The sequence below is a fragment of the Rhipicephalus sanguineus genome, chromosome 4 (assembly GCF_013339695.2).
Source record: "Rhipicephalus sanguineus isolate Rsan-2018 chromosome 4, BIME_Rsan_1.4, whole genome shotgun sequence".
Taxonomy (NCBI): Eukaryota; Metazoa; Arthropoda; class Arachnida; order Ixodida; family Ixodidae; genus Rhipicephalus; species Rhipicephalus sanguineus.
The window spans coordinates 105,577,062-105,601,231 of NC_051179.1; the positions used below are offsets into that span (position 1 = coordinate 105,577,062).

General features: G+C 46.9%; 1 protein-coding gene, 7 non-coding genes and 1 pseudogene across 8 annotated transcripts; all 9 read right to left on the reverse strand.

Moving 5' to 3' along the window:
• Positions 1-10,088: 10,088 nt before the first annotated feature.
• Trnae-cuc (transfer RNA glutamic acid (anticodon CUC)) lies at positions 10,089-10,160 on the reverse strand. Its single transcript has one exon. It is a non-coding gene; the product is annotated as a tRNA-Glu (tRNA).
• A 2,819-nt stretch (positions 10,161-12,979) lies between these two features.
• Trnae-cuc (transfer RNA glutamic acid (anticodon CUC)) lies at positions 12,980-13,051 on the reverse strand. Its single transcript has one exon. It is a non-coding gene; the product is annotated as a tRNA-Glu (tRNA).
• Positions 13,052-13,157: 106 nt separating this feature from the next.
• Positions 13,158-13,229, reverse strand: Trnae-cuc (transfer RNA glutamic acid (anticodon CUC)). Its single transcript has one exon. It is a non-coding gene; the product is annotated as a tRNA-Glu (tRNA).
• Positions 13,230-13,337: 108 nt separating this feature from the next.
• Trnae-cuc (transfer RNA glutamic acid (anticodon CUC)) lies at positions 13,338-13,409 on the reverse strand. Its single transcript has one exon. It is a non-coding gene; the product is annotated as a tRNA-Glu (tRNA).
• A 3,796-nt stretch (positions 13,410-17,205) lies between these two features.
• Positions 17,206-18,523, reverse strand: LOC119391477 (uncharacterized). Its single transcript, XM_037659155.2, has one exon. It carries the CDS (start codon positions 18,521-18,523, stop codon positions 17,330-17,332), a length of 1,194 nt encoding a protein of 397 aa, XP_037515083.1. The 3' UTR covers positions 17,206-17,329.
• Positions 18,524-18,720: 197 nt separating this feature from the next.
• On the reverse strand, positions 18,721-18,792 carry Trnae-cuc (transfer RNA glutamic acid (anticodon CUC)). Its single transcript has one exon. It is a non-coding gene; the product is annotated as a tRNA-Glu (tRNA).
• A 106-nt stretch (positions 18,793-18,898) lies between these two features.
• Trnae-cuc (transfer RNA glutamic acid (anticodon CUC)) lies at positions 18,899-18,970 on the reverse strand. Its single transcript has one exon. It is a non-coding gene; the product is annotated as a tRNA-Glu (tRNA).
• A 106-nt stretch (positions 18,971-19,076) lies between these two features.
• Positions 19,077-19,148, reverse strand: Trnae-cuc (transfer RNA glutamic acid (anticodon CUC)). Its single transcript has one exon. It is a non-coding gene; the product is annotated as a tRNA-Glu (tRNA).
• Positions 19,149-22,845: 3,697 nt separating this feature from the next.
• Positions 22,846-24,025, reverse strand: LOC125758271 (uncharacterized; annotated as a pseudogene).
• Positions 24,026-24,170: the final 145 nt, after the last annotated feature.

Consider the following 24,170-nt stretch of genomic DNA (forward strand, 5'->3'; position numbering starts at 1 on the left):
GAAATGTTGCCTATATGGCACATGGCAACTCATTACAATACCAGTATAGTGAGAATAAAACATAACAACAAAATTTATTTAAAAGAAGTGTACAACTAACATGAAAAAGCGGATAGAAGCAAACCCGGGACATTTTCTTTAATGCTATTTTCTACACTCGCGTTGGAAACATTTATTACACAATTTTTTAAAAGAGGCTCCTGATTAATCATTTGTTGCAGCAAGATAAAAAGCGTTAACGTTATATACGGTGAACAGCCACGAAAAGCAGATGAAATATAAAGCTTTACTAAGAGCCAGCTCTTTGCACGTGTCACTTCAGCGTGGCACGGAATGCCTTTGACCATGCCATGCATAACGCTCGCGTATGCTCGAAGGCCCGACTTAGGCCTTTTAATAAGCGGGCCCGAGTCCGGCCCGGCCCGCAGCCTCAAGCCCGGGCCCGCCGGAAAACGCTTCGGACGGCCCGGCCCGGGCTTCGTATTAATACGCGCTCGCTCCAGCATTAAAAGGAAGCCAGAACAGGCGAAGAAAATGCAGCGCTATTGAGGCTGATGTAGCAGGCTTAGCTTTAATTGAGGCGTTGGGGCAGCCGAGGTGATCTTGTTCAGAATGTTGCTGCAGTTCCTCGAGCAGGACCTGGAACTGAGAATAGTTGAAAACTCGCCTCCAAAAGCTGTTTTTTTTTTTGCGCGGGCGATGGCGTCGCGGAACCCTTAAGAGGGCTCCGCGGAACCAGTAGGCTCTTGGAAGCTCATTTGAGAACCACTGGCCTAGATCTTAGCTTTGGTCGATGTGTTGTCGCCTGCTAAGCCATAACAGGAAAACTCAGCAAGTTGGATTACCGACCTTTGTCGGAGGAAAGAATTCTACGCCATCGACGAGACGCAACGTCGCAGAAGAAGGCCATGCAAGCGCTACTGCTCTTCTTGCGGTCGACCGGCCTTTTTGAGCGATTGTAACCAGAACGCCGTCCCTGTGTGTGTTGTTGTTTTTTATCTTGTGTGTGTACGCGCGTTTTTTTCTCCTCTTTTTTCCCCTCTCCCTCTCTCTAGACCCTCTTTCTTGCCCCTATTTCCCCTCACCCAGTGCCGGGTAGCAAACCAGATGCTAATATCTGGTTAACCTCCCGGCCTTCCTTTTTTCATCGCTCTCTCTCTCTCTCTCTCTCAGCACCACCGTTCCAAAGGAAAGAACAGCATCTGGATGATGACGCTTAACAGCGGAGCTGTTTAAGTGTGGGGCAAAACCGTCTGCCGAACGCGAAAAACTGGCGAAGGAGGGGAGAGAGACGCTAAGAGAGGAGGAAAGCCGAGTACAGCTACGCAATGCAACGGTAGGAGGGCTGGAGAAGAGTGAATAAATGCGTACTCAAGCAAAGTATAGACCTTTTCACGGGAGAGAAAAAAACGCCGCCATGCTGGGCTGCGCACGGGAGTACAAAGGCTGACGTCACAGCCTCGACAGTGCATTTTTGGGGGATCACGCCTGTTTAGCGCAGCCCAGAGAGGGTTATGGCGGCGTCCAGGGAGCCGTCTGTGAAAAGGTCTATAGTATAGCGAAGGGGTGGAGAAGCGAAATAAGGTTGAGGACCAGTAATGCGAGGATGGGGAGAATGGAAAACAGGGGGATAGGGTAAAGTATAGCATAGCCATTTATAATATACTATGGCAAGGGGGTTGGAAATAGATGTCAGGGTGAGGAGGAGGTAAAAGAGGAGGGGAGTGCGTAAGGCATGGCCATGTGTAGTATAGAATATAAAGGGGTGGGAGAGGGAAGCGAGGGTGAGGAGGTATGTGAAAGTGAGAAGGTGTCAAAGGTTGAGTGCGTAGTGTAAAGCATAGATATGTATAATGCAGTGTATCAAGCGGTAGGAAAGGACGCGAGGCTGAGGAGCAATGAGGGTCAGTACGAGGGAAAGGAGGAGGAAGGTTATAGCAAAGTTTAGCGGAGCCGATTCGAGGAGGGAGGCGGGCTGGAGGCTGCAGACATGCCAGGCGAGGCCACCAACTCCGCTGTTTCCGTAGACTTCACAGCAGACTTCCCACATGTGTACACACGTTGCCTACATCACATCGTAAGGCAAATATAACCCGAACATTTCCGCCTTATTTCAATGTGAAAAAGGCTCCCGTGCGGGAGCCAGAACGTTTGATTGTATCTCAATTTTTAAATTGAATTTTCGCGCTTCGTGCCCGTTTTGAATTGTCCTCATGTCTGTGATGTGCGCGCCAGGGACGTAGCCAGGGAGGGGGTTGGGGATTCAAACCCCACCCCCCCCCCCCCCGAAATTTTTGAATTTTGCTTGAGTATACATACACGCACACATACAAACGCACGCACGAGCATACATAAAGTATGGTTGAACCCCCACTAAAAACAATTTCTGGCTACGCCCCTCGTGCGCGCGAATGGGTTCCTCCGCGTAAGATGCGAGAAGGCGAAGAGGACGGCGACTGTGGTGCACGCGCAAAAGAGGCGCGAACACGAAGAGTCTCGTCCGGGAGAGGAGAAGAAGAGTGAAGGGCAGATGGTGTTCGGTGTGTGACGGAGTCGGGTGACCGGGCCCAAGCGTCGGACTTGTGCAACGCGTTCCAGAAGTTGAAGCTAAGGGCTTCACCTGGACGTGTGCACTCTACCCACCTTCAACCCTTCGCATCAAGGCTCCGGTGTCTTCGGCAGCCTTCGCAAGCCAGCGCCGCCCTCGACGAAGCCGTCGTTCCAATTGTCGGCGTGCGTCTCCTCGCCTCGCTCATGAAGCACGACCTATCATGCAGTGGGTGATCCTGCGTCGGACTATCTGACTGCTTGATACTGTAAAGACACTTATTAACCAGTCCGTGTTCTATGTTAGCGTTGTTTGCTCTGTGTGTGTGCTTTTTGTTTCCATCTGTGTATAAAGTGTGTTCGAAACCGGCAAGTAGCCTCGTCTATAGGTGGAACCGTACGCGTTCCCAACCTAAAAATTTCAAAAACCTCACCGTTCCCATTACAATGTCTCTTTCAGACCAAACGGGTTTCCTTCCTACTCTTGCATTTAAAAGAAGGTTGTCGTCAAAAATTCGGCAGATCCCACGTACCGTGGGAGTCGATGTTATGCGAAGCATGCGGCGGGTAGGTGACTGTGGCGTAACTTTTTTTACTGAGCGACACGTCACAAAATGACGCTAAAGATTTGTATAAATTTTATACGCACACTTATATGTGTTGAAGAGCCGCATATGTGTTATATAACCAGTTGTTTACGGTTGGGTAACCTGCCAATGGCGACGTGGGTATTACCAACACCAGAAGCGGTAAGGTGATATGTAGTGCTTATACGTGTCCCGAGTACGCACGCACGTTTCACGAACCCGCGTGCATGTGTGCAAGAAGTTCTTGACAGTTCTTGAACAAGGACATCATCACCGTAATCAGTGAGCACCAGCAGCTGGTCATGGCATGTTTTAGGATCCGGTCGTGATTGTGGTGACGAGGGGTCCATGTGTAGTGAAGTATGTGGTATAGTAGAGCTGTTGGAATTCGTGGATGCCTCGGTCATTTCGTCGACAAATTGTCTGTCGACAGAGCCGGCCACATGTCGGAACCTGAAGCCACCCTTCGCGTTGGTGAGGTATACTCCGTCGAGGCTGGTAGGCCTGGATAGTGCTACGTAGACCAACATCAGTGGATGGTGTTTGTCGTATTTGTAGACTACCTGGGCGTATGTGGCCTACGTAGCCTAGTCTACAAAGTGGCTGTCAATAAATCTGGCATCATCCTCGATCAGCATGAGGCCATCGCCCAGCCTCGAAAGAAATGAAGAGGACAATGCGTCATTCTGGCTGACTAAGTGCACTTTACGGTGCAGTGATGTGGATATCATATGTAACTTTCGTTAGTGAATTACTCCGGGGTCGAGCAACGCTTCAATATAGCTTGCTGAATCATAGGAATACAAACGTAATGTTTATTAGACTGCTATAAAAGCGGAGCCAACACTGGAACTACAGACGTTAATCTGATATGACGCCTGTATCGTAGGAGTAGACATCGTAGGAGTCTCATGTAGTGTTTAATGCTTTCTTGTAAAATTAGATAGCCAGCACCACAACCACAATTGACGTTGCACCACTATTACGCCTGCATAAGCTGTTTTTCCAAAGCAATTTATAGACCTGGCGTGGCTCAGTGGTAGAATACCTGATTGCAACGCAGAATGCTTGGGTTCGGTTCCTGCTTGAATCCTAATTTTCATTCTTTGCATTCGTTGAGACAACGCTGCCTGTGTTGGTTTTCCTTAACGTTCTAGCATTTAAGTTAACAATGTCTGTTCTCGCCGCTCCTGGGTAGATATAAACTATCACCTGTGGCGCATACCCGTACACCGCGGCCCGTGGTAAACGGGTATGTGCCACACGCGTCTAGTGGAAAGGGTTTGACGACGTACGCGACAAGATTTTAACGTTATTCATGTCATGATCCGGCAGTCATATTCGTCAAATCCTCTTACCCTCCCATGCAAATTTTGGTCTACACCAAGTTAAGGAGGCGATCATGAGAGCACCCAGACGTAGGCGGCTAGATAGACAGATAGATAGATACGTAGATAGAAACGCTCAAAGTGCCAGAGGTTCGCTAGAAAATGCTTCGCATTTAATAATTGTGTTCTACTGGACAAAATAGAAATCATCGTCATATTCAGTCTATCTTGTGTCCACTAGGGGAATTAAGGCGACACTAAAGAGAAATAGCAATTTTCCTTCTATTAGTAAATGACGCTTTAACGATACTAAAAACAGCAAGCTTGCTTACATCTGCTCTAGCTTAAGGGAGAACCAACCATTTTTTTCTTGTCCAATCGTGTCTGCACCCACAGGTTGTTGTTTTGCGAATTGCACCTTAGTGTCAACGAGAGAAACTCGTAACGTTGCAATCGTGCGTTTGATCTGTCCTGCTACGCAACCGAGACCACCAATATATATCTGCTTATTGCGACGACCAAGTGCTGTATAAAGCTGAGTTTCGGCGAGTGTGTGATCAGCGTTTGCAAGTCGAGCGCTCACAAAGATTTACCTCGCACTTCGAACAATTTTATGTCCCGCAGTGCACTGGCTGAAGCTTAAGATTCTAGGAGGCGTGTAGACTTCACCCTGCCAGTGAACACATGTGCAATAGCATTCTTGTGAATTCATTCCACGAGCTGTTGTTGTTTTTGCTCTATGCACGTGTGTTACCAATGGAGTATATTCAGCGTTTTTGTGTATCAGGTGTTGGGAAAAATAAAGCCCTATAAACAGCCTCAATGAAAAGCTCCAATATTTACTTATCGGTATGCCGTCGGCAGTGTTGCGATAAAAAAGGCCATCGCATTTGGTGTCCTTTCTTTCACCAATAACAATGCTGTTTTTCCTGTTTATGCGTGTACGAACAAACTCAAACAAGCGCGCTTTAGCAGGTGGCTTCGCTTATGTAGTTCCGTTGCCTACATTGAAACCTTCGACAGACGAAATTATCCCTTAAAATTGCAATTATATTATGAAACTCCCAAAGGACTTTTGTGTGAATTGAAACTAACTAGTCAGCAGCGTAGATGACAATGTTATGTACATGCTACGACGGAAGAAGAGTGTGAAAGTTGCTGATTACGAATTGCATAGTTTGCCTGTGAAAGGTTATGAATCATTTCGATAAGGAGTGAAATGCGAGTGCAGAAATTTCTCATAACTAGTTTGATTAATTGTTGTGATCGGTGGGGATCTTCGATTTTCTGACTTCTGGCAGTTCGCTCGCAGCCGGAGCTACGCCAGCTAGTTCCGGTCGTGACAGGAAACAAAGTCGTAGTCACGTGTGTTGGAATACCGAGGCAACTCGAAGATGCAATGACGAAAAATTGCATAGTGGCTGCTTCCCTACTTCACAAAAATTGTGATGATTTATAGCGTAGTGGGTTCCTCTAAAGTTCACTTCTATTGGTTGCCAAGGAAGCCAATAAGGCTCACATAATCCATTTCCTCAGGGTCTCAATAAAGTTAATTCCCTCTCTCTCTCCTTCTCACGTTAACGTATGTTATATGTATAGCGTGGTGGGGAGAGTTAAATAACGACCGGGCTTCACCCAATGCGAATTACGTAACTAGTGGGTCGTTTAAAGCTTCCAACCCATTACAAAGGGCTCAGCCATAATTCTTCATTGTCATCAACCATCGCATCAACAAAGTGCACAAGATGCCTTGCAGATGGTACCTTGCTTCTACGCAGAATTACGAATAATGTCGTGGTTGGTGCTTCCCACCTTCACAAAAATTATGATTTGTGGCTCAGCGGGTACGTTGCTAGTGTACTTGTATTAGTAGCCCCAAGAGAGTTTACAACGGGCCCTAGAAATGCCGCTCATCCAGCTTTCGCTGTGACTGTGCTGCGATTTCCGCGCAGGCCTGGGTTTTTTTGCAGGCGACATGATTACCATGTCAGCGACCGACATGTTTGGCGTGTCAAGACTACGAACTATAGTTAATAGCGGCGTTTGGAAGACAGATGCGCAACTCTGCTACCTAAAGGTAGCATATACAGTAACTCTAGCATATGCATTCGCAAGGCGCCCCCTGGGGGAAAGATCATCATCAGCCTGTCTACGCCCAATGCAGGGCAAAGGCCTCTCCCATGTTCCGCCAATCAACCCGGTCCTGTGCTTTCTGCTGCCACGTTATACCTACAAACTTCTTAATCTCATCTACCCACCTAATTTTCTGTCTCCCCCTCACGCGTTTGCCCTCTCTTGGAATCCAGTCAGTTACCCTTAATGACCACCGGTTATCCTGCCGACGTGCTACGTGCCCGGCCCACATCCATTTCTTCTTCATGATTTCAACTATGATGTCCTTACGTTTGTTCCCTGACCCACTCTGCTCTCTTCCTGTCTCTTAAGGTTACAGCTATCATTTTCCTTTCCATCGCTCGCTGCGTCGTCCTCAATTTAAGTTGAACCCTCTTTGCAAGTCTCCAGGTTTCTGATCCGTAGGTAAGTACCGGTAAGATGCAGCTGTTATATACCTTCCTCTTGAGGGATAGTGGTAGATTACCATTCATGATTTGATAATGCTTGCCGAATGAGCTCCATCCCATCCTTATTCTTCTAGTTATTTCACTCTCATGGTTCGGCTCCGCGGTTACTACCTGTCCTAAGTAGACGTACTCCTTTACAACTTCCATTGTCTCGCCACCTATCGCAAAGCGCTGTTCTCTGCAAAGATTGCTCCACATTACTTTTGTTTTATGCCTATTAATTTTCAGACCTACTCTTGTACTTCCCGGGCAAGAAAACCTGCCCTAAACCGGAACCAAAACCACTATACCACATCATCCCGTCCCTTGAGAGAGGATGTCCGCACAGTCACTGTCACACTTCTACAGCACCGACGCCTGTACCGGTGCCACTTCCGCAAAAGCCGTTGGAACTGCAGCCGCTCACAATAGTCCGGCGGAGCAGAAGGGGCACAATCGGCTAGTGAGCTCTCCCCCTCTTCAGGAGGAGGCCTCAAACGCTAGCCACTGGAGTGAGCGCCCGTTGTCGGTGTCCGCAGCTCCATGAATATTCCGCCCTTCAAGCGTCACTTCGTGCACGGCTCGAGCCGGCGTCAACACCACCAAAGACGCGCAACCTACGCAACCACGCAACGCATTCCAATAGACCAGGAGACTGAGACGACTGAGAGAGGAGAGCGGCGCGCCACCCCGGCGCCAACCCCGTCTACGTTGCCGAGCAAGGCGCCACAACGGCGCCAAAGGGCGAGCGTGCGATATGTACGGCGTATACGGCGGCTCTTCCGTATACCGAAGCCAATCGAAACGCGCTTCAGGAGGGTCCAGTGACTCCTTCCCAAATGATAACTCTTTTTCTCTGCCTGTACCTTCCAAAAGGGGTCATATGGACACCCGAAGAGAGTCACGGTTCCATGACCCTCTTTTGACTCTTTTTTTTAGAGTGCAACTGGCACGAGGCAGAACACGAAATGGTTATTTATGACGAAGTCTTTTTTTTTTTTTTAGAGTTCATTGGAGCGCACCCCGAAACAAGACTGCATCTCTTCAGCTTATGAGGAGGAGGAGGAAGGAAATGAAGGAAAGGCAGGGAGGTTAACCAGACGCGCGTCCGGTTTGCTACTCTACTCTGGGGGGAAGCGATGAAGGGATTAAAAGAAAGAAAGAAGAGGGAAGAAGGCACTGTCAGGGTACATATGCACCTGTCCATTGAATGCCTACAAGCGGTCGTTTAAGCCGGTCGATTTTAAAAACAGCAGTAATGCTCGCGTCGCTTTGCTGGCCTGCGATGCGTAGGGCCACGATCCGAGGATCTTCTCTTCGGAAAACGGTCTGTTGTCTAACTTGTTCAGCGCATCGCGCAGAACGTTTCGTTCGTTCACAAAACGTCCACAGAAACACAGTAGATGTTCTATCGTTTCGTTGCTATTGCACGAGTCACATTTTGAGGTGTCTGCCATTCCAATGCGAAAAGAGTACGCCTTCGTGAAAGCTACTCCTAACCACAGGCGGCACAGTAAAGTTGCATCACGGCGGGGGAGGTGCGATGGAACTTGGAGCTTCCTCGATGGGTCTAGTTCATGCAGGCGTCGGTTCCAGACACTGGGGTCACTCAACCAAGTTTGCGTCATGGTGTCAGCGAACGAGCGTAGACCCTTTGCAGCGTCTGTCCTCGACAAGGGTATTGGGGTTGTCTGGGCATCCTCGTGAGCTGACCGAGCAGCATCATCAGCGAGGTTGTTACCCACAATACCACAATGTCCCGGCAGCCATTGGAACACAACGTCATGTCACTTCGATAAAGCTTGGTGAAGAGCTTCTCTCATTTCGTTCACTAACTGCTCGTGCACCCTTCGTCGTAATGCTGATTGCAGACTCTGAAGGGATGCCTTAGAGTCGCAAAAGACAACCCACTTTTGAGGCTGGGCTTCCGCGATATAATGAAGAAGCTTCAGCTTATGGAATAACGCTCAATTGCTTCAGGCACGTCCCACAGGGGAGAATAATTGGACGACACCAAAATGTCTCTCGAATGTTGCCAGGTCTTCAGAGGCTTAAGGAAAAACATTTTTGTCGGTTGTGGCAGCAGCATTTCACGCACTTGATCTCATTGCGCACTCATCATACTCTGAGTGTCCGAAGTATTTTGCAGTATATAGTGCTGGAAGGAACAGCACGCATGTTAAATCCTTATAATGACGTTTCCGTGACACACGGTACAAATATTCATTCGAGAACCGCGCTGTTAAAAAGGGAACAGAGAAATACACTAATCCTATAAGTCCCCACAGCCACTGTCATCAAGGAAATTTGGAGGCGACTGCTAGGTAAGGTAACACATTCCCCAGTTTCACCGCAAGAAGGCTCGAACAATGCAGTGGAATCAGTTGAGAAAAAAGAAGTCGCGAGATGCAATTCGCTACATGTGTGGATGTTTGAGACCCAGCTCACCAGCACCAACCGACCTGTCGGGATTGTCTCGTGTCATGTATATATAACGCGATGAACATACACGTGTTGCAAGTTTTGGAGGGAAAAGTTGAATGTACGATCTAGCATAGCGGAGCACTTGTAATACGGAGAAACATTTTGTAGCCGAAAACTATTTACAGGCTTCAGCTTTACCAATAATAAAAAGGTCATTTGGCATACAAGGTTTAGCATAGCGCTGAAGGCCTGTAGGCCACTCTTTCAAATAGTGTATACATTAGAGATGTGTGCACTAAATGGGAAACAAAGATATTTTGCTGGCACACATCACTCCTCAGTGCCAGCGATCAGATTAGGTTTAGACCCGCATGACCCAAGCCACAGGCCTGAGTTTTTGAACGTTTCATCTGTACAATTGATACCTTATTTAATTGTGCTACCGCATCAACAAGTATATCAATATAAAAGCTAAACACCTCGCCTCTTTATATATAACGGAGTGCAAAAATATTTTTAAAAGCCTACAATAGAGGGAAACATAAAAGCGTTTAAACGCGCTTCTTATATGAAACCAAGTGAGGAAATATTAAAACCACACCCGCAAATAGAGGGAAAGACAAAATGAGATAAAAAATTAATTCCGACACCGGGAATCGATCCCGGGCCTCCTGGGTGAGAGCCAGGTATCCTAGCCACTAGACCATGCCGGAGACTGAGGTGGGCTCAAACAACGCGCTTCTTATACGAAACCAAGTGAGGAAATACAGTAAAACCTCGGTGATGCGAATCTCGCGGGGTCACCTAAAATATTCGTATAATCCGAAATTCGTATCACCAGAAAGTATGAGAAATTTGCATTCGACAAAAGAAAGCCGGTGTACGTTTTCATTTATTCTTTTTCAGCGCCGCAGTAAAGTCACGAACAGCTCTGAATGATTGCCAGTGAAGTTTTTAGACTTTAACAATCATACCTGCACTCTCAAATATACGGCCGTGCGCGCATGTGTGATTATTGAACCAGACCCGCGACAGCTATTAGCCCCGTCCGAATCCTAGTATGCTTTTCCGCATGACACTGTAGTACTGCGGCGAAAGTGACTTATGGAGCTCATTGGTGCGATAGATGGAGGCCAGAAAATTTCACAACCGCTGTCCTACGTTGTTATTTTCTTATCGCGGTGGTGTTGGGGATGTTTTTCGAGAGATTTACGGCCGTGCACGCACAAGTGCGTCCCCAACAGTCGTGCATGTTGACGTTGTGAGACCTAGCTCCTTCGCCAAGGTCGCCCGTGTCTTCGTTCGGTCCTCGTCCACATTTCATAGGGTGTCTGATGCACCAGCACATCGCTTGCATGGAGGACATGGCTTGTAATCTAAACGCGAAGGCATACGAAGGCGCATTACGGCCTCCAAGATTCGCGCACACAATCTCGGAGGCTACAACGCGTCACTAAAGCTTTATTCCGATCGCTGTGTAAGAAAAGTATTTTTCTGACCAATTGGCGGCGCGGCGCGCATGCCGGTGCTTGCGTTTCTGCGCCCGCACGTGCTAGGCGCGTTTTCTGCGACAGCGCGGAGAGCACCTCTTCGTACCTGCGCGGCAGCGTATGTTCGTACCAAACATCGCGGGGTGAAAATCTGTTCGAAACAACCGTACTGGAGGAGAAGAAAGAGGAAGGAAAGGTAGGAAGGTTAACCAGACGCGCGTCCGGTTTGCTATCCTACGCTGGGGAATGGGGATTAAGGGAGAGAAAGAAGGGAGATAGAAAGAAGGGAGCATACAAAAAAGAAACAATGCACGCGAGCTTAAAGAACACAGCTGCGTTCCATGGTACTGGACTCAGGATCTCAGGCATATACGTTCCGCTGTAGAAAGTCGTGTCATGGTGCCTGTTGAAGGCTTGCAAGTACTGTACACAGAACATCCAGTACTTGTTGTACAGACTGAGCGTAGGGGGATTTCAGCTTGCCGACGAACACGCGCAGTGTGTCCAACAATGACTGAAGCACGATGATGATTGGTTTGTCTTCTTCAGGCACCTGGTCAGTCGGAGATTCAGTGCGCACTGTTGCCGATGTACAGTGTGAATCTGCATGTTGCTGCGACTTCGGCAACGTAGGCCAAGCTGCATCAGTTGTGTCCATGCCTTCTTTGTTGTTCTGCTTTGCACCGGCCATCGACAATCTCTGTGACTGTGGCTTCGGCAATGGAGGCCAAGTGGAATCTCCAGGAACTGCGCGTTTTACTGCAGTTCGTTTCGTGCCGGCCGCGAAGGGTCCGGATGACAAGGGAGTTGGTGAAGCAGGGCGTTCAAGGGGCGCTGCAGATGCACAAGTATTGGTTTTCTTGGATGCACGTCGGCGCCGATTTCGCCGCTTTCTGACTGTTTTGGCAGCCTCGCGATGCGATGTATGGTTCCTTGCCATTTGTTTCAATACAAAGATTTCTCTTTTCATTTTTGGGCACTGTTTTGAGGAAGCTTCATGAGGTCCATTACAATTCGAACACTTGAGAACATTGACTATACAAGTGTCCGCAGAATGGGTTTCAGCGCAGCGAGAACATACTCGCTCATTTTCGCATACGCCTGTCACGTGACCTAGCTTCATGCAGTTGTGACATTGTAGTGGCTTCGGCACAAACGGTCTCACAGGGTGTCGGAAGTGACCCACCTTTACGTACGAAGGTAGAGAGTTGCCTTGAAAATCTATTTTCACGCAGCGTGAGGTACCCAAACGGGTAACCTTAGTGATAACGCTAGCTTCATTAGCTGGCTTGACAAGGGCAGACAAGTCGGAGCTGGGCATGGTAGCGTCAACGTCGTAGAAGACGCCGGCAATGACGTTGGAGCCCACAGGGATGTAGGAGCGGACGTTGATTCCATCCAGCTCTGTCACGTTGCGTAGTACGTTCAGAGCGGCGGCATGCGAAACATCAATCGCCATGACATTCTTACGCGGGTTCACTCTGATGTCGATGATTTCATCTGGCACCAGTCCCTCGAGCAGCGCCGAAACAGATTGCCTGTCGAGGCGCTTCATGTTGCCGTTGGGGACAGCAGGAATGAAGATGATGGTGTTGGCCTCGGGCCTTCGCGGCGCTTCTTCATTTGGAACGTTCGGGGATGAAGAGGGCCTGGTGTTGCGCCTCTTTGCCTCTTGGCTTAATACAAGTTCGAAGTCGTCATCAGATGACCCCTCACCTGTCAGTGAGTGGACATCCTCGCTGTCATAGTCGCAGTAAGGGCCCGTCCGCTTCCTGGACGCGGCCGCCGCTGACGCCGCAGGACTTGGCAGGTATCCGAACTGGTCCGCGTTCATCGCCGATGGGCACAGTATATTAGCCTTCACGGGGTGCACATATTATTGCTCAAAAAAGGCAAGAGCTACTCGAATAGCGTTCCGCTAAGCGTTGGCGTTGGCCGGGACTAAAGAAAAATTCGTATGAGCCGTGATCGTATGACCGAGGTTTCACTGTATTAAAACCGCACCCACAAATAGAGGGAAAGACAAAGATATTAAAAATAATTTCCGACACTGGGAATCGAACCCGGGCCTCCTGGGTGAGAGCCAGGTATCCTAGCCACTAGACCATGCCGGAGACGGAGGTGGGCCAAAACAACACGCTTCTCAAACGAAACCAAGTGAGTAAATGTTAAAACCACACCCACAAATAGCGGGAAAGACAAAAAGATATTAAAGATAATTTCCGGCACCGGGAATCGAACCCGGGCCTCCTGGGTGAGAGCCAGGTATCCTAGCCACTAGACCATGCCGGAGACGGAGGTGGGCTAAAACAACGCGCTTCTTAAACGAAACCATGTGAGGAAATGTTAAAACCACACCCACAAATAGAGGGAAAGACAAAAAGAGATTAAAAAAATTATTTCCGACACCGGGAATCGAACCCGGGCCTCCTGGGTGAGAGCCAGGTATCCTAGCCACTAGACCATGCCGGAGACGGAGGTGGGCCAAAACAACGCGCTTCTTAAACGAAATCATGTGAGGAAATGTTGAAACCACATCCACAAATAGAGGGAAAGACGAAAAGAGATTAAAAATAATTTCCGACACCGGGAATCGAACCCGGGCCTCCTGGATGAGAGCCAGGTATCCTAGCCACTAGACCATGCCTATTTTTTTTTCTTTATTTCCTGCTTTTGTCAAGACACACTTTACATAGGAATTCTTATCTTTGAATTCAACACTTCACAACATGTTCAAATATACATTTTAAAAACGGGACTGACATCTTGTCCCTTGTACCTAATTTAATAATATTTCACTGTGAGCAGTTTTTCTATCATGGGTAGCCAGTCAGGTGGCTCAGGAAGTTCGTATAACACATCTCTAATGTACAACAAGTATTCATGAAGGTATACCTTGGCGGCTTTTGGTGCTTCATTTTCATGCCTGATATCCATTCTGGTTTTCCAGACACTGTGCATGGTTACTAGCATTATCATATCACATGGCACATCCCCTGTTTGTTCCCAAGGCAAAAAGCGTATTCCGAATGGCGTAAGTGGAAAATCTTTTTTTAAAGTTCTCTGGAGGATGTCCCACATGAACACAGAATCAAAGCAATCTAAGAAAATGTGTTCGATTGTTTCCGGCTTATTGCATATCAAGCAATTTACACCCCATGGTAGATAGAATCCCTTATCTTTTAGCCATGGTTTAACGGGGAGCGTGCCAGTTTGTAGCAAAAAGAAGAAGGTTTTAGTTGACGCTCTTACAGGCATTCTGTTAATACGTTTAAACACATCTTTCTCAGATCCTAATACATACCTATTACGGTATACAGGCACTGGGCACATGATATTCACTAAATCCTTATACAGTTGTTTTTTGGTTACCGATGACAAATACTCTAACGAAAAGTGCACTTGGAGGAACTGAAAGGCATAAACAACTTCTTTTAAAAAACATCTCACCACTACCTGCGTTGGAGAATACGATGATACAATGTACTGTGGTAGCTTATCACGTAGTCTCACTTGCATCACCGCACGCAAGAATCCATCATTTTGATCCCTTAAGTAATAAAATCTTAGAATAACCTGCTTGAGGAACAAGTGCGACAATCCCACTCCCCCTTTCTTAAGCTTGTGAAAAAGATTAATTCGGCCAGTTCGTTCCCAAGTAGACTTCCAAATAAACACTGCAAATATTCTGTGCAACCTTTGTACACATATTCGAGACATACATAATACCTGTAGCATGTAAAAAACTTTTGCTACAAGAAACACGTTGCACACTGTTGCGCGCTTAAAGATCGAAAGGTCACATCCTCCCCACTTGGTTGCCTTTGTCCGAATGTTTTCAGTTTCATCAGCCCATTGTTCAGTGGTTTCTTGATAATATTTTAAAGGCACTCCGAGATACTTGGACGGCGTGGTGGTGAATGTGATCCCTTCAAAGTACTCTGGTTTGGAATTCCACTCACCATGCCAAAAACCCAAACACTTTTGCCAGCTGATAGCGCTTCCAGTATAGGCACAAAATGTTCTGGCTTCTCTTATCGCCTCCTGTATGCTGTTCTTATTTTCACAAAATATCGCGATATCTTCTGCGTACGCTAAAACTTTTACCTCATGTGTCAAGAACTGGTATCCTGTTATTTTTGTGTTGCTCATCAATTTTAAACAAAAGGGTTCTAAGTACATGGCAAATAACAGAGCGGAACAAGGGCATCCTTGCCGCACACTAGATGTCACAGCTATGCTAGCGCTAAGTTTTTTGTTGATCACGAGTTTAGCATAGCAGTTCTGATATGCCATTCTCACACCCTCTCGTATTACTCCACCAACATTAGTGTGATCCAATAGCGCAAATAATATTTCATGACTCACTTTGTCGAAGGCTTTCTGCAAGTCTAATTGTATCATCGCTATGTGGCCATTAGTTGCATCACAACATTCTAAAATGGTTCTCGCCGTGTGAATATTGTTAAAAATGGTTCGTCCTTTTATACCGCACGTCTGGTGCGCACCAACAATACTCGTAATTACTGATTGTAGTCTCTTTGCCAGAACTTTCATGTAAACTTTATAGTCAACATTCGTAAGACTTATGGGCCTATAGTTTTCCACACACTGCAACTTTTCTGCGTCTTCAGTTTTTAGTATGAGTATGACGTGACTCGCCCTAAAGGACAGAGGCAGTTGCTTAACTTCATATGCTTCAGTAATAACGTGATAAAGCATTACCGTAGTTTCACTTTTGAAAGTTTTATAAAACCCTGCCCCTATGCCATCAGGTCCTGGCGACTTGCCTTTACTAAGGTCATCGATTGCTTGCCCAACTTCTTCTATCGTTATGGGCGTTTCCAGCGCATCTCTGACGTCATCTTCCAATTTCGGCATAAGTGACAAAAATGCTTCCATGAATTCGTCTTTCACTTCCGTTTTACCGCCCAACAGTCTTCGGTACGTTTCAAGGAAAGCTTTTTCGATAACTTGCTGCTCCGAAGAAAGCTCGCCTTCGTAGCGTATTTCTTTAATCTCTTTTTTTGTTGCATATCGTTTTTCTTCCGCAAGCACTCGTTTTGTGGGCACTTCGCCCATTGTGAAACGTTCAGCACGTGCCCTTATTACTGCCCCTTTATATCGTTCTTCCGTAATGCATTCCATCTGTCTTTTAACTTCCTTTATTTCTTTGCTAAACAATCCGGGAATAGTGCTATCTGCATTCAGTAGATATTCCAGTGTGCTCTGCAGCTCTTTTTCTTTTTGCTTTTCCTTGTATCTTATGACACTTGACCTTTCAATTGCGTACATTTTAACTTCATTTTTAAATTGCTCCCAGACGCTTATGTAACTTGTGCTTCCATTACGAAGTGCATCTTCAGCTTTCTTGCCTACTACTTTCACAAACATCTCGTCCTCCAAGAGTTTTTCATTCAACTTCCATAAATCCCAGTTAAACTTCGTAGTTTTTCTTTTCTTGCCAATTTCGATCGTTACGAGAGAGTGATCAGTGAAACTAAGGTTTTTCACGGCATAGTTTGTGCACAGAGGTACAATACATCCAGATATATACATTCTATCCAGTCTGGCGTGACTTTGCTGCTGGTAATGTGTAAACTGCACATGACTGCCACGGAATACATACCCTACATCTACCAAGCCATATTCATCAGTTATTGCAGCAAGCTGTAATGCGCTTTTGTCGCGTACTGGAACATTTTTCACACTGTCTTCGGGCATGCACACACAGTTGAAATCATCGAGCAACACAACAGCACGATCGCATCTTAGAAAAGTGTCTACGTAGTCAAAAAAACATTTTCTTTCACAAGCTATATTAGGCGCGTACACACAAATTATTCGCCATTTTTTTTTTACAAAAAGTAAAATCGCAAAGTACAAGTCGCCCATTATCGGAAGTAATGACTTTTTCCTCACTAATACCGATAGACTGTTTTAAAAATAACAGACACCCCCCAGACCTGCCATTGGCATGACACACACATATGTTATAGTTTGTTTTGTAATTATTCGCCAGCCGTTCAGTTAGTTCTTCGCTGTCAATTTTTGATTCTTGCACCGCTAGAATATCAATGTCATTATCAGTCAGTATTCGTTTTAACTGCGCTTGTCGTTTTTGAGAAGTTAATCCGCGAATATTTAAGGTGGCTACTTTCAGGGCCACAGCAGAATTCGTTAATGCCGACTGCAGGGGGTCAAAACTCACACCGTTTGAAGGGCCTATCACGTCAGGAAGAAGACTTGCGGCCAACGGACTCTCCACGTCAGGTGGTCTCGTCTTTTCAGGCGAAGACCAAGCGTCTCCTCCAGCAGCACACATTTTCAGAGTTCACTGTGCTACCCGTCCGTTCCAGGCTCTGTCGCGAAGTCTGCAGTCAGCATCCCCGCTAAGGCGGGTCTGCTGGCGGTGCCGTCCTCTTGTCTAGCGGCACCTTGGGTTTGAATTTCATTGGAAGTCGCCTGAAAACCGGCGTTTTCGGGAGTGGTTCTTCTGCGCAGCCTCCGTCTGGTGTGCCGTCTTCCTCGGTTTGTTCACGCGGTCTCTTTACGACCGTCTTTTGGTCGCAATCCATGTCGGTGCTTTCCTGATGGCTTTCTTCTCTGTTAGTTGCGGTGCTCGCGGTGGTACTTGTCTTGTTGGTGTCCGTGTCAGCGTCTGCAATTTCCTTCGTGTCATAGGCGGGTGCGGCCGCGTCGTCGTCTTTACGGCCCACCTTCTTTTCAGAAAGTTCCGTCTGTGGCTCGCTATCAGGTTTCGCTGAGTCTCCACCCCCCGACACGGTCGCCTCCGCGTCAGCCTGGTCCATGAGGTGCTCGTCAACGGCGTCGTTTCGTCCAGACCCTGTCACATTGGCGTAGCTACGCACGCACTGGGTCTCGTCGTGGCCATAGCGACGACAGAGCCCACAGCGTGGTACTCGGCACTCGCGCCTTATGTGTCCGGTGCCGCGGCACCGGAGGCAGAGCGGTGGTCTGCCAGGAACGTGCACGAGTGCGTGGTCCTCCCCGACGCGAAGCTGATGCGGCAGGTCTTCCACAGTGTATCCTGCCTTCAAGCGAAGGGACACCAGACGCGTCTGAGATCCTTTGTCAGCACAGCCTTGCACACGCCATTTCTCCCGTGAAATTTCGCTTACGGTACCGTAAGGCGCCAGGGCGCTTCTTACGTCCTCGTCTGGTGTGGTGTGCAAAAGCCAGTACAGCTTCATCCTGACGTCTTGATTGCTGGGATCTATCACAACACACCTGTGATCCTTGACGGTGAATGCTGCGGTCGATAATATCTTCTTTTTGGCACTCTCGTCCTTGAAGGTAATCGCCCATACGTGATTCATTTGATAGGCTCCTAGAGCCACCACTTCCGGCATTAACTGCAAACGGTCTAAAGAATCACGGAAATGCTCGACTCGATATGGCCTCGCTTTCACGTCCGCGTGCAAAAAGACAGTGGTGGTTACGGTCAAACCTGTAGGCAACTGGGGCAATATAATCTGGTAGTCCTGTGTCGTCTTCGTATCGTTAAACCTGATGCCGCGACCCGGCTGGGCCGCTGAAACCGCCCCTTTCGAGGAGCACAACATTCCGCGTCCGTTCACTACGGTGGCCGGAAGTGGAATCCACTAGACCATGCCTAATTTTTTAAATTTATTTATTGCACTAGACCATGCCGGAGACGGAGGTGGGCTAAAACAACGCGCTTCTTAAACGAAACAATGTGAGGAAATGTTGAAACCACACCCACAAATAGAGGGAAAGACAAAAAGAGATAAAAAGTTATTTCCGACACCGGGAATCGAACCCGGGCCTCCTGGGTGAGAGCCAGGTATCCTAGCCACTAGACCATGCCGGAGACGGAGGTGGGCCAAAACAACGCGCTTCTCAAACGAAACCAGGTGAGGAAATGTTAAAACCACACCCACAAATAGAGGGAAAGACAAAAAGATATTAAAAATAATTTCCGACACCGGGAATCGAACCCGGGCCTCCTGGGTGAGAGCCAGGTATCCTAGCCACTAGACCATGCCGGAGACGGAGGTGGGCAAAAACAACGCGCTTCTTAAACGAAACAATGTGAGGAAATGTTGAAACCACACCCAGAAATAGAGGGAAAGACAAAAAGAGATAAAAAGTTATTTCCGACACCGGGAATCGAACCCGGGCCTCCTGGGTGAGAGCCAGGTATCCTATCCAGTAGACCATGCTGGTGTTTTTTTCTTTATTACCTTTTTACATCAAACAGGGTTACACAAGACAAGTACAAAAGAGTAAAAACATCAGCTAGTCTCAAGCATGATGTGCGTTTAAAAGGCCTTGAGTGAGGCCAATTCATCCAATGTCGTAAACCAATCAGGGGTGTCTTCTGCGTGTTCTAGCACATCTTTCATGTAGATCACACTTTCGATAAAGTAGTGTCGCGCTGAGCGTGCATCCACGTCCTCGTGTCGTACTGCCATGCGAGTCTTCCACAGGGCATGCATGCATAACAGCATAACCATATCAGTAGGAACGCCCCCTGTGTCGTCACAGGGCACAAATTGTATGTCAAAAGGTGATAACGGGAAATCTTTTTCGATTGTACGTTGAAGGACGTCCCATAAAAATGTTGCATCGCGGCAGTCGAGAAAACAATTGTTTATTGTTTCAGCCTTCCTGCATAATATGCAGCCTTCCTGCATAATATGACCAGGGAACAAAAATGCCTTTACTCTGAAGCCATGACTTCACTGGGAGCGTTTCTGTGTCTGGTTGAAAAAAAAAACGTTTTTGTCGAACTTCGAACAGGCATGGCTCTCACTCTTTTAAGCACATTGCGTTCTGAACCCAATAAGTATTTTGATCTATATACTGGTAGAGGTATAAATACATCTATTAGATCCTTATACAGCTTTTTCTTTGAAACTAACGCCAGATACTCAAGGGAAAAATGTGTTTTAAGTATTCTATAAGAAGCCACTATTTCACGTAGAAATCCTGGTAGTGGGCCAGCTGTCACAATGCTTGTTGACACAACATAGTCCGCGAGGTGGTCTCGTAGGCGAACTTGTAACACTGTTCTCAAAAAAGCGTTACTCTGATCGCGGAGATAAATAAACCTTGAAACAGCTTGTTTCAAAAAAAGATGAGTTAGGCCTAGTCCCCCATGCTGCACCCTCTGAAACAGATTGCAACGACTCTTGCGCTCCCAAGTCGAGCCCCAAATATAAACTGCAAACACTCTGTGAAGTTTCTGCACTGACATTCTTGTCATGCATAATACTTGTAGAACATAAAAAATTTTAGCGATTAGAAATATATTGCACACACTTGCTCTCGAAAAGATTGAGAATTTATGACCACCCTATTTATGAGTTTTTTCTTTTACCCTCTCGGTTTCTTCGATCCAGTGCTCTATAGGCGCCTTGTGGTGTTGCAATGGGACGCCGAGGTATACGTTTGGCGAGTCAGACCATTCTATATTGCAGTACAGTTTTGGCTTAGTTGGCCAGTCTCCATACCAAATGCCGAGGCTTTTTGCCCAATTTACAGCACTCCCCGTAGCTTGACAAAATGATGTAGTTTCTTTTACCACTTTTTGTACACTTTCTTTGTCTGTACATAGCACAGCAATGTTGTCCGCGTATGCCAGCACTTTGATCTCGTTGTCACAATAGCGAAAGCCTTGGATGGTGGGACATGAAACAATTTTTTGGCAGAAAGGCTCTATATATAGCGCAAATAGTAACGAGGAGGTTGGACAGCCTTGGCGCAAGCTGGCAGTCACTGGAATGCTCTCACTAAGTTGTCTGTTTATTATCAGTTTGGCTGTGCAGTCTGCATAAGCCATTTTAACGCCTTCTAGGATAACGGAACCTACATTAACGTGTTGAAGTATTAGTAGTAAAATTTCATGGGTTACCCTATCAAAGGCATTTTCAAGGTCTAGCTGGAGTATTGCAATTCGGCCTCCTTCAGCATCGCATGACTCCAATATATTTCTTACTACATGTATATTGGTGAAAATCGTTCTTCCCTTAATCCCGCATGTCTGGTGTGGGCCTACTAGTGTTTTAATAACTCTTTGAAGTCGCTTAGCTATTACTTTCATGAATACTTTGTAGTCAGTATTCGTGAGGCTTATTGGTCTATATGACTCAACGGAGCGTAACTTGAGCGGATCATTGGTTTTAGGAATTAACACCACGTGCGTTGTCCTAAACGATGGAGGCATGCTTTTCCTTTGAAAACACTCGTTGATGACGCAATGCAAGGCTACTGACATTTCTGGTTTAAAACACTTGTACTGGGTTGCGCCTAACCCATCTGGCCCAGGTGATTTACTTGGTTTTAAGTCTTCAATCGCTTTTTCGATTTCGTTTACGGTAATTGGCATTTCGAGTTCTTCACATAGTTCGTTCTCTAGTTGTGGCAATAGTGGAAAAAATTCACGTTCAAATACTTTGGTATCTTCATGTTTTTGATTTAACAGCCAACGAAAACGTTCAGTGAAGGCTTTTTGGATGTTTTTTTTTATCTCGGGTAACTTCGTTGTGATAACAAATTTCGGTAATGTCTTTTCTCACTGCATATCGCTTTTCGTCTCCTAACGCCCGCTTGGTGGGCGTTTCCCCGAGCCAAAATTGATTGGCGCGTGCTCTGACCACTGCACCTCGATATCTTTCAATGTCTACTGCTTCTAGCTTGCTTTTAGTTTCTTTTATTTGCTTTGCGAACAGGCCCGGTTTAGAACTTTCAGTGGTAAGTAGGAATTGTAGTGTATCGTGAAGCTGTCTTTCTTTTTCTTTTTCTTTTCTGCGCAGTGTGCACGCTCGGTCTATTGCCATGAGTTTGACGTCAGATTTAAACATTTCCCATAAGGACGAAAACTTATCTGAATCATCGTTCAGTAAGTTATCGATCTGTTCTTTTAGTTTTTGAAGGAAAGGTTCATCTTCTAACAGCTTATCGTTAAGCTTCCATGTGTGCCAGTTAAAGCGACACGTTTTTTTCCTTTTCACCAATAGTAACCGCTACTAGACAATGATCGCTAAAACTGACGCACTGTACGAGATAGTTGGTACAAAGCGGCAGAAATTCAACCGGTACATAGATACGGTCTAATCTTGCGTGGCAGTCTCCTAGGAAATGGGTGTACTTCATGTTGTTTCTAGACGTAAGCACACTTCCTACGTCTTCTAAATCACATTCGTATGCTGTCTCATTTAAGTATATCCCACTTTTATCTCTGGACAGCAACCTTTTGCTCCTGTCTTCTGGTCTGCACACACAATTAAAATCTCCCAACAGAACAACATTGCGGTTACACTTTACATATAATTGTACACTTTCAAAAAAATTCTTCCTTTCTTGTTCACTGTTTGGTGCGTAAACACATATTGCGCGCCACAGCCTATCGCAAAACGTAAAATCAAGCACAACTAGTCTTCCACTTTCACACGTGGTAACAACTTCTTCAACAATTTCGATTGAATGCCGGTATAATATCAAACAGCCTCCAGACGCAGCAACCGCATGAGACACACATATATTAAATGTAGACCTGAACGTTTCGACCATTTTATCACTTTGTTCTTGACTTTCAATTTTTGTTTCTTGTACTGCCACTAGGTCTAGATTATTTTCGGTTAGAAGGCGGTTCAGTTGGTACTGTTTCCTGCGCGTTGACAGACCACGGACATTTATTGTTGCTATACGCAAGGGAGTATTAAGTTTCTTAGCCATAGTATATTAATGGTATACATACTACTCACATTGTGGGTCAGTATGGCAGTGCACCTAAACGAGGCGTGGGTTTTGCTGGACTGTAATACACGGTTTCTCTTGTGTTTGGAGCCATCTTGTTACGAAAAGGTGCCCGATCAGTGATCGGGGTGTTTGAGTTTGTATCACACAAACAGTTCCCCTGCTAAGGCAAGAGATTTGCTGGCGGTGGTTTCCGGTCAGGCGGTATTGTCGGCTTGAACTTGAGGCTTCCTCGCCGAAGAGGAAACGTTTTCGCTGGAGGCTCGTCGATACCCATTTCTTTGGTGTTTCCAACGTCGTCTTGGCCTGTTTCGTGTGACCGTTTCGCCGATGTGCTCGCAGCTGTTGCCATTTCAACGTCGACAGCTTCCTTGGCGTCGCAGGTCGTTGTTGAAGGCGGGGCTACATTGAGGTCACTTACACTATCGGCCTTTTTGTCTGTCTTGAGTTCCATCGAGTCGGGTTCCTTATTAATCACGATGTCTTTGCTCTTTTCTTGCGTTTCTGGTGGCTTGGTGTTGACGCCGTCTTCTGGTACGCGATCTCGTGCAGCTTCCTTGGCGTCAATTAGGTCCATAATGTGTTCCGAAGTGTCTTGGTTTTGGGGCGGTCCAGTCACCGAGGCATAGGATCGCACGCACGTGGATTCATCGTGGCCGTACCGGCGACAATGGCCACAGCGCGGTGCACGACAGTCTCGTCGTATGTGGCCGGTGCCGTGACACCGGAGACAAAGCGGTGCTCTGCCAGGTACATGGACGAGAGCTAAGTCTTCTGCCACTCGAAGTTGGTGTGGTAAGTCTTCAATACTCATGCCTGCTTTGAGGTGGAGGGTTACCGACCGCGTTGTGGAACTCTTCTCGTTGCAGCCTTGTACGCGCCACTTATCTCTGGCGACCTCAACGACTTTCCCAAACGGAGACAATGCTGTTCGCACGTCTTCATCGGGGACGCCGTGCAACAACCAGTACAGCTTGAGTCGTATTGCCTGGTTGCAGGGGTCAACAACAACGCAGCGTCGGTCTTTCACAGCGACATTTCCTGCTGCCAGCATTTTCTTCTTCGCTTGGTCGTCGCAAAAAGTCACCGCCCACACATGGTTCATTTTATAAGCACCTAGCGCGACCACTTCCGATAGTAGCGAAATATGCGCGAGCGCATCTCTGAAGTGCTCCGCCCTATAAGGCCTGGCTTTTAGGTCTGCGTGTAGAAACAAAGTGTTCGTGGGGGTCGTACCTGTGGGCAGGGTCGGCAAAACAATTTGGTAGTCCTGGTAATGGCATATCCGTTGACCTGTTTCCGCGGCTTTGGGGGGCCGCTGTACCTGCTCGTTGGGAGCCCATGAATCAAACAACCGCACGCTACAGTGGCCGGAAGTGGAATCCACTAGACCATGCCGGAGGGCGAGGATGAGTGAAGCACGCCTCCTGCTCATTCGACTGCAAGCGCAAAAATATCGAATCGACACGCTCAAATAAAGAATAAAGA

Bases quoted from the DNA above. Each gene is read 5' to 3' on its own strand.
- LOC119391477 (XM_037659155.2), bottom strand. From the start codon at position 18,523: ATGTTGTGCTCCTCGAAAGGGGCGGTTTCAGCGGCCCAGCCGGGTCGC.